This window comes from Chelonoidis abingdonii, chromosome 11 (assembly GCF_003597395.2).
Source record: "Chelonoidis abingdonii isolate Lonesome George chromosome 11, CheloAbing_2.0, whole genome shotgun sequence".
Taxonomy (NCBI): domain Eukaryota; kingdom Metazoa; phylum Chordata; order Testudines; family Testudinidae; genus Chelonoidis; species Chelonoidis abingdonii.
The window spans coordinates 40,264,361-40,279,331 of NC_133779.1; the positions used below are offsets into that span (position 1 = coordinate 40,264,361).

The 14,971-nt window shown below is 53.2% G+C and overlaps 1 protein-coding gene across 2 annotated transcripts in view; it reads left to right on the forward strand.

The window, feature by feature from the left end:
• Positions 1-14,971, forward strand: part of KCNN1 (potassium calcium-activated channel subfamily N member 1) — a 28,797-nt gene that overhangs the window by 6,802 nt on the left and 7,024 nt on the right. The window contains exons 3-6 of one of the 2 annotated variants that reach the window (XM_032795598.2): positions 738-1,156; positions 13,140-13,281; positions 13,818-13,928; positions 14,230-14,357. In XM_032795598.2, coding sequence (XP_032651489.1) covers positions 738-1,156; positions 13,140-13,281; positions 13,818-13,928; positions 14,230-14,357 — 800 coding nt within the window. The remainder of the gene's footprint in view (positions 1-737; positions 1,157-13,139; positions 13,282-13,817; positions 13,929-14,229; positions 14,358-14,971) is intronic. The other variant, XM_075070928.1, reaches the window with a different exon arrangement.

Genomic DNA, 14,971 nt, shown 5'->3' on the forward strand with positions numbered 1-14,971 from the left:
TGACAGAGCCAGCAAGCTCTGTGCAGCCTCTGTGAGTGCAGGGGAAGATGGAAAATCCCCACAGCAGGCCCTGGGACGAGAGCCTGCCAGCAAAGCTGACGCGGAAGCAGATGTGCAAGCAGTGGCTTTGGGCTGGGTGATGCGTGCAGTCATTACTCAGCCAAATAGCTCCAGCTGTTGCAGGTGGCACATGGGGAAAGCATCTTCGGGCAGGGCTTCTGCCTGAGAGCCCCCCTAGCCATTTGCAGTGCCGAGTAGGCCCCAGAGAAGCCTGCCACAGTCCCAGAAGAATAATGCAGGGCTAAATTGCGCCGAGACTTCCCGTTAACAACTTTATTATTGGCTGCAGTTATTGCTGAGAGCCACATGCGACCTGCTGCCGGTGACGGCGCAGAAGAAAAACATCCCTTGTACAATGGGCAATACAAGCCCTCTATAAATCCTATTGCATTTAGAGCAGGGTTAGTTCAGTTACCCGTCTCTTCCCTTCTGCCCTGCACATCTGGCCCCAGGGGTGTGAGGGGCAGACAGGAAGGCCCTTGTTATTATTTATCACCAGTCCAGGCGGGTGTCACTACAAGTGGGTAGGGAGCGGCACCAGGAGGGGTGAGTTCAGTTCCCACCCCTGCAGTGACTCGCTGCCTGCCCTAGTGCGTCAGGTCCTGCTGCTGCTGGGCCTTTCGACCCATCTTAAAGCAACCCCCTGCCTCTAACCCCCCTCCCCTCTCCCTGCCCAGCTCTTCATGGTGGACAACGGGGCGGACGACTGGAGAATAGCCATGACCTACAAGCGGATCCTTTTCATCAGCCTGGAGCTGATTGTGTGCGCCATCCACCCCATCCCAGGCCAGTACCTCTTCACCTGGACGGCCCGACTAGCCTTCACCTACACCACCTCAGTGGCCAATGCCGATGTGGACATCATCCTCTCCATCCCCATGTTCCTGCGGCTCTACTTGATCGGGCGCGTCATGCTGCTGCACAGCAAACTCTTCACCGACGCCTCCTCCCGCAGCATCGGCGCCCTCAACAAGATCAACTTTAACACCCGCTTCATCATGAAAACCCTCATGACCATCTGCCCCGGCACCGTGCTGCTGGTCTTCAGCATCTCCTCCTGGATCATTGCCGCCTGGACGGTCCGCGTGTGCGAGAGGTAAGGGCTCCTCGTGCGGAGGGTGGGGCAGGCTCTGCACACAGGCCCTTTGCAGGAGCTTGGGCCCTCCAGGGCACAGCGCTGAAAGGCAGCCTCCAGTGCAGCTGGAGACACACCACCCTCCCTTAAATAGACCAGAGCTGGGGACCCCTGCATATATGATCCCACTACCAGTAGAGGGAAAGGGCCCTTTGGTTGTCTGCTGCCAGCTTCAGCCATATGTAACAAGGGTCACCAGCAGGGAGCGAACCCACAGCCTCTGCATGGAAAAGCCACCTGCCTGGGCTAAAGCCCCAGCTGTAGCTGACTCATAGGCCGCTGGGCACGGCCTGGTCATTGGAAGCTGACGGCCCCACTCTGCTAGCGTGAGCCGAGCTCCTCCTCTCTCTCATCTCCCAGCATCTCCGCAGATGTGGGGAGCAGCGCAGCGTCACCAGCCCTTCCCCTCTGTGGCTTGTTCTCCCGCTCAGCCCAGCCGTCTAGCAGCTGGTCGGCTTCTGCTAGGCGGGCGTGACTCTGGCCTTCGCCAACCATGATCCGTTATTTGAACGGACGGAGGTAGCGGCTGTGAAGGGCAGGGGCCTTCCTGAGTGCGTGCTGGGGAGTGGGCAGAGCTGGGAGCCGATCCAGAGCTAGTTAAACACGCCCTGTGCTCTTGGCTTACGTTAGCTCTTCCTTTCTTTGCCATTTCGGAAGTAAAAGCCGCTGAAGGTGCATCGCTCCCTCCCCGCGCCTCCCTTCAGGTGGAGTGGAGGGCCTCCTCCATGCTTTGCTTTCCGCTGAGATGAGCCTCTGAGCCCCAAAGCCGGTTGGAGCCATCTCCCTGTCCTAGGATTCCTCCCGCCTCCCTGCCTCTCTTCCCCACTCCGACCCCTTCTACCTCTGTTCTCCCCTTCGCCGCCAGGCCTCTGCCCCCAGCCTGGCATGTCGCGGTGCTGCTGCCAGACGCAAGGGGGTACCTGCTGCACCCTCGGGGTGAGGGCTCCCTCTTTTCCCTACAAACAAGGGGGAGCTCCTGCCCAGGCCGAGAGCTCTCAGGGTGGCAATAACCTCCCTCGGCCATCTCAGCGCACCCGTGGGCCACAGCCTCAGTCAATGGAGTCAGTGAACTCAGTGGAGCTGGGATCCTAGAGGCCAAGGCCAGGTTGATTTATACCCACTGGGGCTCTGATCCCATTGACTCCAGCAGAGCTGGGCCAGTTGATGCCAGCTGAGGATCTGGCCCTTTGCCTCCTCTTTTACTTGGGTGGATCCCATCATACAGGGGGCAGGTCCTGAGCTCTGGCATTTGAGGGAGCAGGCGCCTCGTGACCGACCGACTGTGTGCTCCTTCAGCTGCACCGGAGCCTTCGGCACAGGTCGGAAGGGACCCGAACAGTGTGCCTGGGGGGGGTGTGTGTGTGTGTGTGTGTGTGTGTATGTGTGCTTTCTCCTCTCCTCTCCTCTTTCCGTCTACCACTTCTCCTCTGCATCGGGACTGCTCATTAATCTGCTCTTGTTTTCCCTTTCTAATTGCTATGCTGCTCATAGGGACAAACTGTGAGTCTTCCTTCCTAGAAACCAGTAGCCTCAATCCTGCACGGGGAGCTGCCTCCTACTGCCGAGCCTTGCGCCTGCCAAGAATTTAAGATTAGCTGCAACTGGCGGGGTGGGCGCAGGCAGGGGAGGGAGGGATCCAGTTCGTAGCAAAGGAACCGTGAACCTTGAAAGCAGGCTGGAGCCATTCCACTTCGAACCTCTGCATTTCATGTTGATGGGGGCAGGTGCCTCCGACATTCTGCCTGCCCCCCAGCTAAGCCATTCCAGGTGCACCCAGGAATCCAGCACCACTTCTTCCCTCGACCTCCTCCCTTGGGAAGAGCTTGCCACTGCTTGGCAGGAGGTTTCCAAGCGTGGATTCCTCATGCTTTGCTGCAGGCTCCCATTCCATCCCCGTAGACCTCGGGCCAGGAGCTGGGCTGTTAACCCTTTAGTGGTAGGAGTCTGCTTTCCTTGGCACGGCCAGGTGGTAGGAACAGCCACGCTCTGGAGGGAGGAGACCCCCTCCCCTGGGGGTGGTCTCACCTCGGCAACAGATTGATCCTTCTGTGCATCAGAGTCCCCGGCCTTGGGGCAGGGGGAAGTTTTTCATCACACACCCTGTAGAGCGGTACCCCTAGGATCGGAACTGCAGCATCCCCACAGGGCCAAGATCTGCCCACTGGCTCAGATGGAGCCAAACTCCAGGCACCGGGACCAGCAGGTCTCTAAGGGCCGGGGCTGGACTGCCAATTCTCATCAGAGCCAGTCGCAAGGGAAGCAGGCGTCTTGTCCAGGTCCCCCCTGCGGGGCTTGCCCCTCTCTGTGGCCTGGTCTACAGTTAAAACATCACTCAGGGGTGTGAAAAATGGTATTCCTCTGAGCACTGACCTTGCCCCTGGTGTAGACACTGGGGGTAGCCCTGGGTCCAACGGCCCACGCCCCTTTCCAGTGCAGGAATCGCTGCGATATATGCAGCAGGACCACAGACTCCTGCACCCTCCCCACTCTGGGGACAGGCAGGTACAAACACAGAACCTTCTCCAGGGAAGCCATCACCGTTCCGGATCTGCTGAGGCTGGTATTTCCCCAGCTCCTCTGGGCTTTGCATTGGCTCTGATTTGCGATGGGGATTCTTGGTTTCTGTGTTTGGTTCCAGCCTGGACTGCAAAAATCTAGATGACACCCAGCATGGAGAATCCACGTCTATACAACAATCGAGTTCCTTTTTCTAGTGCCTTTCATCGAGGGAGCTCAATGTGCTTTCCAGACGCTCCTGGGTGACTCCTCACAATCCCAACCTGGGAAACAAGTGGCAAGCGTCATCCCCATTGTACAGATGGGGCAATTGAGGCACAGAACACGGCAGTGCCTTGCCTGAGACCACACAGGGAGTCAATGGCAGTGCCAGGAATAGAGCCCAGAAGTTCTGGAGGCCAGTCTACACCAGCCTCTCTGCTGAGCTGCATTTCACTGCTCGGGCAGGTGTGATGAGTTGTCGGAGCTCAGCGGGCAGGATGAGGTTTTTCTCTGAGAAAAGTGAGAGAACCCTGGGTTGGCACTGAGGCCAGGGACCAGAAGACCCACAGACTGAACTCCCTTCTCGCCCCATGGAGATGAGGCTGATTACCAGCATGGTGCAGCGTGGGGGAGTTCTGCCCTCCAGTCACCCATGCTGTGCCACCTTGGCAGAGGACCCCGGCCTGAAGGATGCCAGTCTGGCCCCTCTCACCAGCCACTCAGTTGGATTTAAAATGCTTTTTGCAGGCTAAAAGAAACCAACAAGGGGCCAGTGCGAGGTGGAGAATTCCCTTCCATCACCCCTGTCCCGCTGGAGCTGCCCACGTGGGGGGGCCAGCACAGAGACCGCAGGGTACGGGTGGGGTCAGTGCAGGGTGCTGCCATCAGCTGCAGCAGCTGTGTTCATGGGGGAGGCGAAATGACTATTGGTGCCTGGTTATTAGCCTGGTGTCATTTGTCAGTGAGGAGCAGCAGCAGTGAGGTGTGAATGCCACTCAGGCCTTGAAGAGGTCCCGGACCCCAGGGTTCACTTCAGTAAAGTGCGGGTTTTCAGCACTGCTCTACTATCCCGTGCCTCTAAAAAGCAAGTTTGGGGCCAGTGGAAACTCCTGCTGTGACAGCCCTGGAGACCGGAGCAGAGCGGAGCCAGCTTTGGGAGAGAGAGACCCATCCACGTTGCCCTGCCGTTGCATCTCAGCCCTGACCCAGAGGGGAGTTGTCTCCATGGCTCTTAGGTTCTGGGCCAAGGCAAACAACCAAGTGGCTAATTGATGCCAGTCAGGGCTGCCTGTCCAGAGGGAACTGGATTGAGTCCCAACCATCTTCCACCTGGATGTGTATCAACCACCACCCAGAAGCTGTTCCTCCTCACTGCTATTCAGCTGGATTTGACCTGGCATCATAGAGGAAACCTCAAAGCCCTGCCGTGCTGCAAGGCGCACTGAGCCACCCGGCCTCCCTGGCCAAAAGGCCATTAAACCAATCACCAGCGAAATAATGACCCTGCTCCTCTACTGCTTCGAACAGCCCAGTGTGTGAACAGCTGCTCCAGGTGATGCTCTCACCAGCAGGGCACTGGGAAAACCGGGGGCACTCACCCCAAAATTTCATTTGGGTTTTTTTCTGTCAAACAGACAGAACTAGTTCAACTTGGGGAAAAATCACCTCGTTCCCACCACTGGGAAATCCTTCTAGTTGTCCTTTCTGTCCTCTGCGCTATCCCTTCTGTTTCTGTCATCCTCCTCTTCCCTGTCCCATTTCACTCCTTTCTCTACCCCCCTGCAGCCTCTGTTTTCATCTTTCTCTTCCCTCGGGCAATCCCTCTCCAGCATCACTGGTGGAAGATTGAAGTTCAGAAAGGTTCCAAATTCTGCAAAGATGGCATTCTAGAAAATCTGGATGAGCAAGGTTCCGGATTCTGGATTCAAGAGGTTCTAGAACAGCTGGACCCAACTGGTTCTAGAAGAGCTGGATCCAAGGGATTCCAGTTTCTGGATCCAAGCAGTTCTAGAAGAGCTGGATCTAAGGGGTTCCAGATTCTGGAAATAAGATGCAGGCGATTCTCTAAACTATATTTCTCACTAGGGACAGGCTAGCGGCTCTTCGGAAAAGGCCCCGAGGAAGACAGGAGCAAGCGCAGCAGAGAATGGAGCAACCTTTTCTCTGTTGAGCCCTGCTTTGAGGCTGCTCAGTGTCAAGTTCCACCACGTCAGAGAAGTAGTGTCCCACTCCCCCGCCTCTCCTGGCCCTGCTTGTCAGCTGTCTCTCTTGTAACGTTGTATAAGGCTACCTTGGGCTGCACCAGGGTGCTGAAGGGAAGCTGAATTTAGTGCATTGCATGTAGGACACAGCTTTTCAGTGAGTGAGCAGGGCGGCAGTGCAGTATAGCAGTTAGAGCAGGGGAGTGGAAGCCAGGACGGCTGGATTCTATTTTCAGTTCTGGCCCTGGCCTGCCATATGACCCGGAGGGCAAGTCACTTCCTCTCTCTCTCTCTCTACCTCAGTTTCTCCCCTTTAAGGCTCCATGCACACTTTCCGTGCTGCATAAATAGTCAATTACTCCCTCAACCCTTGTGTGGTTATTATGCACCAAAATATAATGGAGTATTTATCCTACTGACAGATTCCTAACATTCCCCTTGCTCACACCAATAGTGATTGAATCTGAAGATCATCAATACCTAGCTCCTCACGTCCAGGCTCGATATTAGTGTGATGGGCTCCAAAGAAATGTCCATGAATAATTAGAGCTGAGGAAATTAGTGAACAAAAATTCTTGCTCAGATTCCAAAGCAAATGTTGAGCTATGTCTTTTTGGCATTTGCCTTCCACGAAAGTCTGACCTCTTTGGCTTTACTAGCCCGGATCCTCGTGAAATGGAATATTAAGGCGGAATATTAGCCAAGAGTGAATTCCCAACGAGGGGCTCAGTTCACCATTAATCCATCTCTTGTGCCGTCCCTTACCCTGGGGCAGTTGGTTTTCAACCTGTGGTTTGTGCATCCCTGGGGGTCTGCAGACTATGACTAAGATTTCCAAAGGGGTCTGCTCCTCCCTTTGAAATGTTTTAGAGGGTCTGCCGCGAATGAAAGAAGGTGGAAAATTACTGCCTTAAGGCAAAGGAGGGGCGTACAAGGCTCCCAATACAAGGTGGTAACATTCTGCACCGGTGAACAATTCATTGAACAATTCCCTGGAGATCTGTTAAGGCGGGAGGTGTAGGTCAGTGACACAAGGTGTCTAATCACAGGCCAGAGAGGATACCAGGTGACTCGCTGAAGCATTCTCCCTGATCCACGGATGAAATTTACGAACAATGAACACGGGTCAGAATCTCACCCTCTCCCATTGAGTCATAAATGGAAGGGAACAAAAAAAAAAAGGTAAAATTTGTTGTATAAATGATTCATTACAAATCATTCACACGGTACCAATTTATTGCATGGCGCTCAGGCTCTGGTTCACAGGCTGTGGCTGTGGTTTCCATAAAGCAAAATGAATCAAGCCACAGGTGGTTCCATTTCTTACTATGTGGATGCAGCGATAAAACCTGGAAAAGAATCAAGACAATCAACAGCAGCTGGAAAGGAAACATTCACTCCTCGTTATTTACAGAATGAATGAGGGTTTGGCTAAAATGTCTCCAAAGGCCTTTCTCACAGCTCGGGGTGTTTTTAGCTACTCAGCGTTTCTCCATCTTTAGCAGCACAAGTCAAATGCGCTAAAAGAGTCCCAGGAGCGATCCCTGCAATCAAGAGGAAAATGAGGGCTAGAGGGAAGGTGAAAGGCAGAAATGGAGGAAGATTCTGCATTGGGGCCAGGTTTTCACCTGCTGTGCGTGGTGCAGGGGGCCCTTTAGAAACTGAGTCACATTCAAACCCAGTGTGAGCGGGCACTTCTGGAATCCTTTGCCCTGCAAGGGTGACCTTCGTCTCTGGGCAGAGGCTCAGCATGAGGCCTGGGCACCGCTTAATTCCCACTTGTGCCAAGGTGTGTAAGCAGGACTTAAGTGGCTTGGCCGACCTCCAGCCAGGCCTGAATTTTTCCCAATAGCAAACGCTGTCATGTAATGCCCTCTCACAATGGCTGCTTCCTTCAGCAGCTGTCTCTAGCGGGGGTCAGCTCAGGAATTATTCTTTTTAAAGAACGTAAGGTCTTAACTTAGCCCCACTCCACTGTCACCAAGTTAGTCAGCCGAGGAGAGAGGGGATGGGAGTGAAGTTAACAGCTCAGTGTCTTCATTCCAGCTTCTCCTGCATCCATTCATCCATCCAGGCACCTACAGAAGACCAACCTATTACACCAAGATTATTTTTTTTACCCATAATGTTTCACCACATCATCTCCTTTCCACCAACAGATGAGCAGTATTTTTCCCATAGTGCTTCCCTCCTGCAGTGCTTTCACCACTGAGGTTCCAAGCCAAACTTTCAAAGGTTCACTCGACCCTTTCTGCAGAACCCCCTTTTGAGAGCAAATGCATGAGAGGGGGTGGGGCAGGGGCTGGGAAGGCCAGGGCATGTCTGACTGTAGGGATCTGAATGGGGCAGCGGGGGTCTGTCTGAGGAACGCAGCAATCCTAAATTCCAAGTCTCCTGTTGCTTGAATCTGATTTCTGACTGGTTTGGGGCTCTCTCTTTCTCTCTCTCATTCTCGATCCTTTATTTTTGCTTTGAGTTTTACATTCTCTTCTTTTCTCTCCTTTCCCCTCCCCTGCATGCCTCTGGAGCCCTGCTGCAGAACTTTGACAAGTCTGGCAAGATTTGCAACACTGCTCAGTGCCAGTTATTTTGGATTGGGTTTTTACCACCCCTGCCCGGCCTCTTTTTTCCTTGAGAGCCCTGTGGGGTTTTTTTCCCTTCATTTTCTGGGTTCACATTTTTTTCCCGGTGAAATTTTGCGCTCAGGGTTTCTAGGCAGGGCGGCCATCTCAGACAGAAGCATTAGGTGTTATTAGATGCTGGTTTCAAAAGAACACCGCCCTTGGAATTGTGTCTCAGTGCTGAGATACATTTCGGAGGAGTGAGGCGGATCAAGATGGGCAGGAGGGAGCCTTCAGAGCCCTGCTGAGGTGGAGAAAGCTACCCTGCCAGTCCCCGGTGCTATTTCTGGTCACTGGTTCCTCTACATGGGATGATTTAGTTGGGGGTTAGTCCTGCTTTGAGCAGGAGGTTGGACTGACTTGATGACCCCCTGAGGTCCCTTCCAACCCTGAGATTCTATGATTCTATACAAGGCTTAAGTAGCCAAAAATGGGAAGACGTTTATTTCACTACGGATGAAATTCAGCCTGGTGCAGAAGCCTGTGTGAGTCCCATGAACCACTTAAGTCCTACTTAATCCCTTAAAAACAGGGCTTAAGTCATGTCTACGTCTTGTGCTGGCTCTCTGCACAGGAGTGAATTTCACCCCACTGTCCATTCTAACCCCCACCTCCCCCAACTCCAATTCCAGCTTTGGCAAAAATGATTGCGACCCAAAGACATCAGCCTCAGCAAAAGTGACTCACGGAAGTCAGTTGAGGACTAGTGAACCAAGAGCAACAGAAATCAGTGGGGGGAGGTTTTCTTGCACCTCCGCTGCAGAGCTTTGACCTGGTGGCTCACAAAGCTCTTTATATCTCTAGGTGGTTAGTTTAAACCCAAGCAAATCAGCTGTGGCTTGAAAGTAGCTATCCTCTCAGGGCTGGCTCGTAGCCTTTGGATACTGAGTGGGTGGCTCAGGTGCTGAAGTGAGGAGAAGCCAGAGTTTGGAATCTTTGTCCAAACTTGAACGTGGTTTCTGTTTTCTCCACGTGGGTCTGAAATGCTTGGTTTTGCCAGGGGCGGCTCCAGGCACCAGCATGCCAAGCGCGTGCCTGGGACGGCAAACCACAGGGGGCACTCTGCCAATCACCGCGAGGGCGGCAGGCAGGCTGCCTTCGGCGGCATGCCTGCGGAGGGTTCGCTGGTCCCGCGGCTTCGGCAGACCTCCTGCAGGCATGCCACCAAATCTGTGGGACCGGGGACCTCCCGCAGGCAAGCCGCCAAAGGCAGCCTGCCTGCCGTGCTTGGGGCAGCAAAATACCTAGAGCCGTCCCTGGGTTTTGCACTGCCTTTATGCTTCCTGCTGGGACACAAAGAGCACCATTCCTGCCAGCAATGGTCACTTCTTGTGACATTTCCCTCCAGAAGCAAGAATCTCAGGAAATTATGTACAAGAGCATATTCTCCTGAGACCTCAGGTACCCAGATACCACAGTGACGGGTGACCTGATTACTAACTTAACTAGGTAGATCTACCCAATTCTGTAGCTTCAACTGGTTTGTGTGGATTGGCTGACTCAGTATCTGAGCCTTTTGATTGGCTAGAGTTTGAGGACTGCTGGGTTCTATTCCCGGCTTTGCCATCAACTCACTCTTTGATCCAGGCTGCCCCGCCTGTGTGCCTCAGTTTCCCCACTTGTAAAACAGGGGATGTTGCCTACCTGCTGGGGCTGTTGTGAGGTGAAATTAATTTCACATGCTTTGAGATCCATGGAGAAAAGATGCAGAAAGGCCAAATTATTATTGATTGATTCCTCAAGGTCCTTGGGAGACTTAATTCTCTACTGAACTTCGCAGAGGGCACAGGTAATACGCGAAGCACTTTCCTTCACTTTCATACCACCTTTCAGATGTTTTGCTCTCCCCCCTGCAGATTTCTGTTGTCCCTGGTTCAGACCCATCCGCAAAATGTCACGGCTAAACTGCTAAGAGGTTGTATCAGGTGCGAGTTTCTCCCCACTCTGCGAATGCTGGAATAGAATGTCCCCTATGACAGAGGCATGTGGGTGGCCAGCTGTGTCATACATGTGCCTGGCATCTCACTTACATGCCGCATCTGTGTTCTGCACACGTTGTCAGGTTGATTTCTAACACACCCGGCTTCCCCCATCCTCCCCCACACCTCTATGGATTGTTCCACTGTGCAGTCGCTGTGTAGATCTCTTGTTCCCAGTGTGATCCCCACATGGTCATGGGGTGGGGGGGTCTGTAAACTGATGCTCTGAGTTGCCATTTATCTTCATCCAACGAGTCAGCCACCCCCGGGTGCTGCAGTGCGGGCTGGCTGAGCGAACACGGCTGGTCAACCTCCTCGTGTCGATATCTGAGCAGTAGCCTCTGGCAGACTCCCGTGCGAGGTAAAGGGGCAGGTTCCAGGAGTGGTTTTGGCCTTGTGATGTTAAATTGCAGAGAGACTGTTACCCTGCAGATGAAAAGGGGAAAGAGACTCTTCCCAATCTGCTGTGCTTATGGGGGAATTCACCCCTATACGCAAGGCTAAGGCCTTGATCTTACCTGAGCATTTCGGAGATTGAGACCAAGGCCCCTTTATACCTGTCTGGGGGTCTAAAGGGGCCTTACAGGGGGCATAAATGTAGTTGAATTCAGTGGTTCTCAAACTAGGGCCGCCGCTTGTTCAGGCAAAGCCCCTGGTTGGCCAGGCCGGTTTGTTTACCAGCCCCGTCTGCAGGTTCACTGCTCCAGGCCAATGGGGGCTGTGGGAAGGGCGCCCACCCCCATCCAGTCTCCCAGTACATTTCCCCATGTCAGGGGTTGGGGTGTCACCTTCCCCGGCAGATCATTCCCTTGCACGGGAGCATTGTCCACTGTCCTTTGCCAGCCGCTTTCATCCCACTGTGTGCTGCTGACATAGCCACTGGGGAGTCCGGCTCCCGGGATCTGAACCCTTCACAGACCTGCGATTCCCTTGCCGCTCCCCAGGAGCAAGGAAAAGTCCTTAGGTCACCCTAGTCCTTAGATCAGTCCAGCACCAAAGCCAGTGGCAGGCTAGATAACAGCAGAATTCTGTTGGAGAAGCTCCTGGCTTTTCTCTGTCCAGGAGCAGGACACATGCCAAGAGAGGCAAGCAGTGGGGAGGAGCGATGCAGAGCGCAGTGTCAGTGTCCTGTGAGGACTCTCTGGGCTGCTAGGTCAGCTGCCCAGACCACTAGCAGCTAGTTCACACCCCGATCCCATGCAGGTGCCAAGGCCAGACAGGAAAAGCCTGTATATCTCCAGCCAGCGTCCCCGGCTTGCCTTTCCCATTCCAGGTCCCGGTGGAGGTTTCTTGGCAAAACACCTCCCCCTTGACGTGATGTGATGGCTGCAGATGTTTCTCTTTTCCAAGAGGCTCCGGGTTTTTAAACAGATTCCATCTCCCCTCAGCTGAGACCTCTGAAATCTGACAGCGCATGTGGCTCTGAGACCAGGGGAGGGGGCCCCCGCAGCCCCGGGTGGAATTTTGAACCCCATTCACAGGCTTGAAGCAGGGGATTCCGATGCAAAGCCCTGATTCACTAGCGCTGCGATGTCCAGCAGTCACCATGTAACTGCGTGGAAAGACAGGCAAGGCCGAGCGGCCAAGGCACTGGCCTGGGAGCCAGGAGGCCGGTGTTCTGTCACCAATTTCATCTGGACAAGTCACTGAAGGTGAAATTAACCTCTGGGCAGAGGGGCTGGCACAGGAGGAATCACCACCAGAAGAATCACTGTGCTGACCTGCTGCCCAGGGGTAAATTACCTGTCCATGCCTCAGTTTCCTTGTCCAACGTGGGGCTCCTGACACTCCTGTCCCACAGGGTTGGGGAGGATGGATTCATTTGTGTTTGTGAAACACTTCGGCAAAGGCTGTAGGCTGGGCTATTTAAAGGCATCAGGTGCCTGTATCTCATGGACCGCGCATGAGATCAGAGCCCTCGCTCCTTTGGCTCCCTGGACAATCACAGCAATTAGACCTCAGTGTTATCACCCCATTGCCTGCAGAGACAGCAGAGGGAACCACACAGTGGTGAAGCAGCCCCGCCCACATCCTAGCAGGTGTGAGCCAGGCAGGAACGCGCACAGAGAGGGCGTGCCAGGGGGTCCCTAGTTCAGATCGCAGCCTTATGGACACACCCCTCCTTAGCTCCACTGGGAAACCCCCCCAGCCTGGAGTCTAGGCAGCTAGGAGCCAGCCCTCTGTACAGAGCCTGGGCAGTGCAAGAACTTTAAATCTCAGCAGGTGGGGATTATGAGCCGGGCTCCACTCCCATGTGCACTACTTTTACATCACTAGCTTTATTCTTATAAACAGTGTTTGTTACAGTCGTGCCTAAGGACCAGCTAGGAGGAGGAGCCCTGTTATGCTAGGCGCTGCACAGAGCCAAAGCAGTGGCCAGCCCCTGCCCTGAGGGATCTGCCAGTCCAAATAAGGAGTTGCAGTGTTGTCGCAGAGGAGAGATTCTGGCCTGGTATTTTGCGGTCAGACAGAAGCCCTCTTGGCCTGATGCAGAGCCCTGTGACAGCCCCAGGCTGTGGCCCGTGTTGGATTAAGATCTGATGAGCGATTCTGAAATGCTCCTGTCGGGGTGTGCATTGGCACTGGTGCCGGGGGAGGGAGGCACTGGATAACCCTTGACCTGTGTTTTATTGCCTCTTGGCAGGTATCACGACAAACAGGAAGTGACCAGCAATTTTCTGGGAGCAATGTGGTTAATTTCAATCACGTTTCTCTCCATCGGCTATGGCGACATGGTGCCGCACACGTATTGCGGGAAGGGGGTGTGCCTGCTCACTGGAATCATGGTAAGCCCAAGGGGGCCTGGGGCGGGCTGTTGGCCAGGGGCATCCCGGCTGCATAGAGAGCTGAGTCGAAAACCAGCTCTGCAGACATAGAGGCCATATTTCTGTTTTTCTAACCACTCCTGCTTGGAGTTTGAACCTGCAGCCTACAGCATGAAAAAAGCATATACCTCTGTGGCTTGAGCTAAACAGGTGACTCCATTAGCTGGCAGCTGTAGTAGGCTCTTATCCTCTTAGAAAGACAAGCCACTAGAAAGAGACGAAGAGACATGTTCTCCTAGTGAGGGTGAAATACCCTATCTCTCACTCCCTGCTGCCATGAACAGTGCAGGCTCCCATGGCATGTTCCCAGCATCCCTGCAAACTTTTCAGGGTTCAGTGTGATCACCACCCGGTGCCCCTATGAAAAATCTAGTTGGGTGCTGGTACCTCTTCTCCTCAGCTCTAGCTCCCTTGCAGGCAGACGTCCTAGCAGCCTCTCTCCTGGTATCCCGAGTTCTGCTTTCCCTTACCCGTGCCCCTTCTTATTTCGGTCCCAGGGTGCTGGGTGTACGGCCCTGGTTGTCGCTGTGGTGGCCCGGAAGCTGGAACTCACCAAAGCTGAAAAACACGTGCACAATTTTATGATGGACACACAGTTAACAAAGCGGGTAAGAAATCTCTCCCGCTCCCCACACCTGTTCCTTCTCCCACTGCCCCGATCTCCCTGCACCCCACAAACTCCAGCCATCGTGTTTTTTGGGGGGGGGGAGGGGCGGAGAAATTCAGCCCTGGGAAACACAGGATTCTGGGATTCCTGGGGTGGGGCTGAAGGGAGTTTTATGTGGCATCTAGGCTGTGTGTTAACTTCCCTGCCCAGGGTGAATTTCCCCCTGCAAGTTGGCTCAAAAGATGATCAATGCCCAATCTACTCAGCCCGTTGACTACCATAATTATTCCTGTTTCCCCCAGGTGAAAAATGCTGCTGCCAACGTACTCAGGGAAACTTGGCTCATCTACAAACACACCAAGCTGGTGAAGAAGATTGACCATGCCAAAGTTCGGAAACACCAGCGTAAGTTCCTCCAAGCCATCCATCAGTAAGTCCAACACCTTTACCTGCTTCATATTTGGTACCCTCCGGAGTTTCCAGGCCGTGAGGTTGGGGGAGTGAAGCGGATGGGAGGACACGGACTGGGGCAGGAGTGAAAACGAGCTGATTAACATTTTTAACATTCCAAAATGTGGATGAAAAAGGTTAAAGTTTTGACAGTTTTTTTTAAATTGTGTTGAGAAAACGAGCAAAAAAAATTCTTGTGGTTTCAAATTTTAACATCAAATTTAATCAAAATTTCAAATTTTGCCCCCCAAAAATTATGTCAAAATTTGATGTGATAAAATTTCACGTCGAAATTCCAAAACTTTCCCATGAAATTTGGTCAAAATTTTTGACCCAAGAGAGAACACAGTACAATGTTTGCCAATTGCTTAGTTCCATTTTTCAATCAACTATGCAAAAAGTTGAAATTTTCAATTTCAGCAAAAATATCTTGTCCAGCTTTTGAATTTTGATGGAAAATTTAATCTCAATTTTGACGAAAAAATGGGGACAAATATGGCTGAAATTTCACTTTTGTCAAATTTTCAGCAATTGACAGATTCCTACAAATTTGCCTTTTTTCCCTCCTGTTTTTCCAACAGACTGACTGAAACT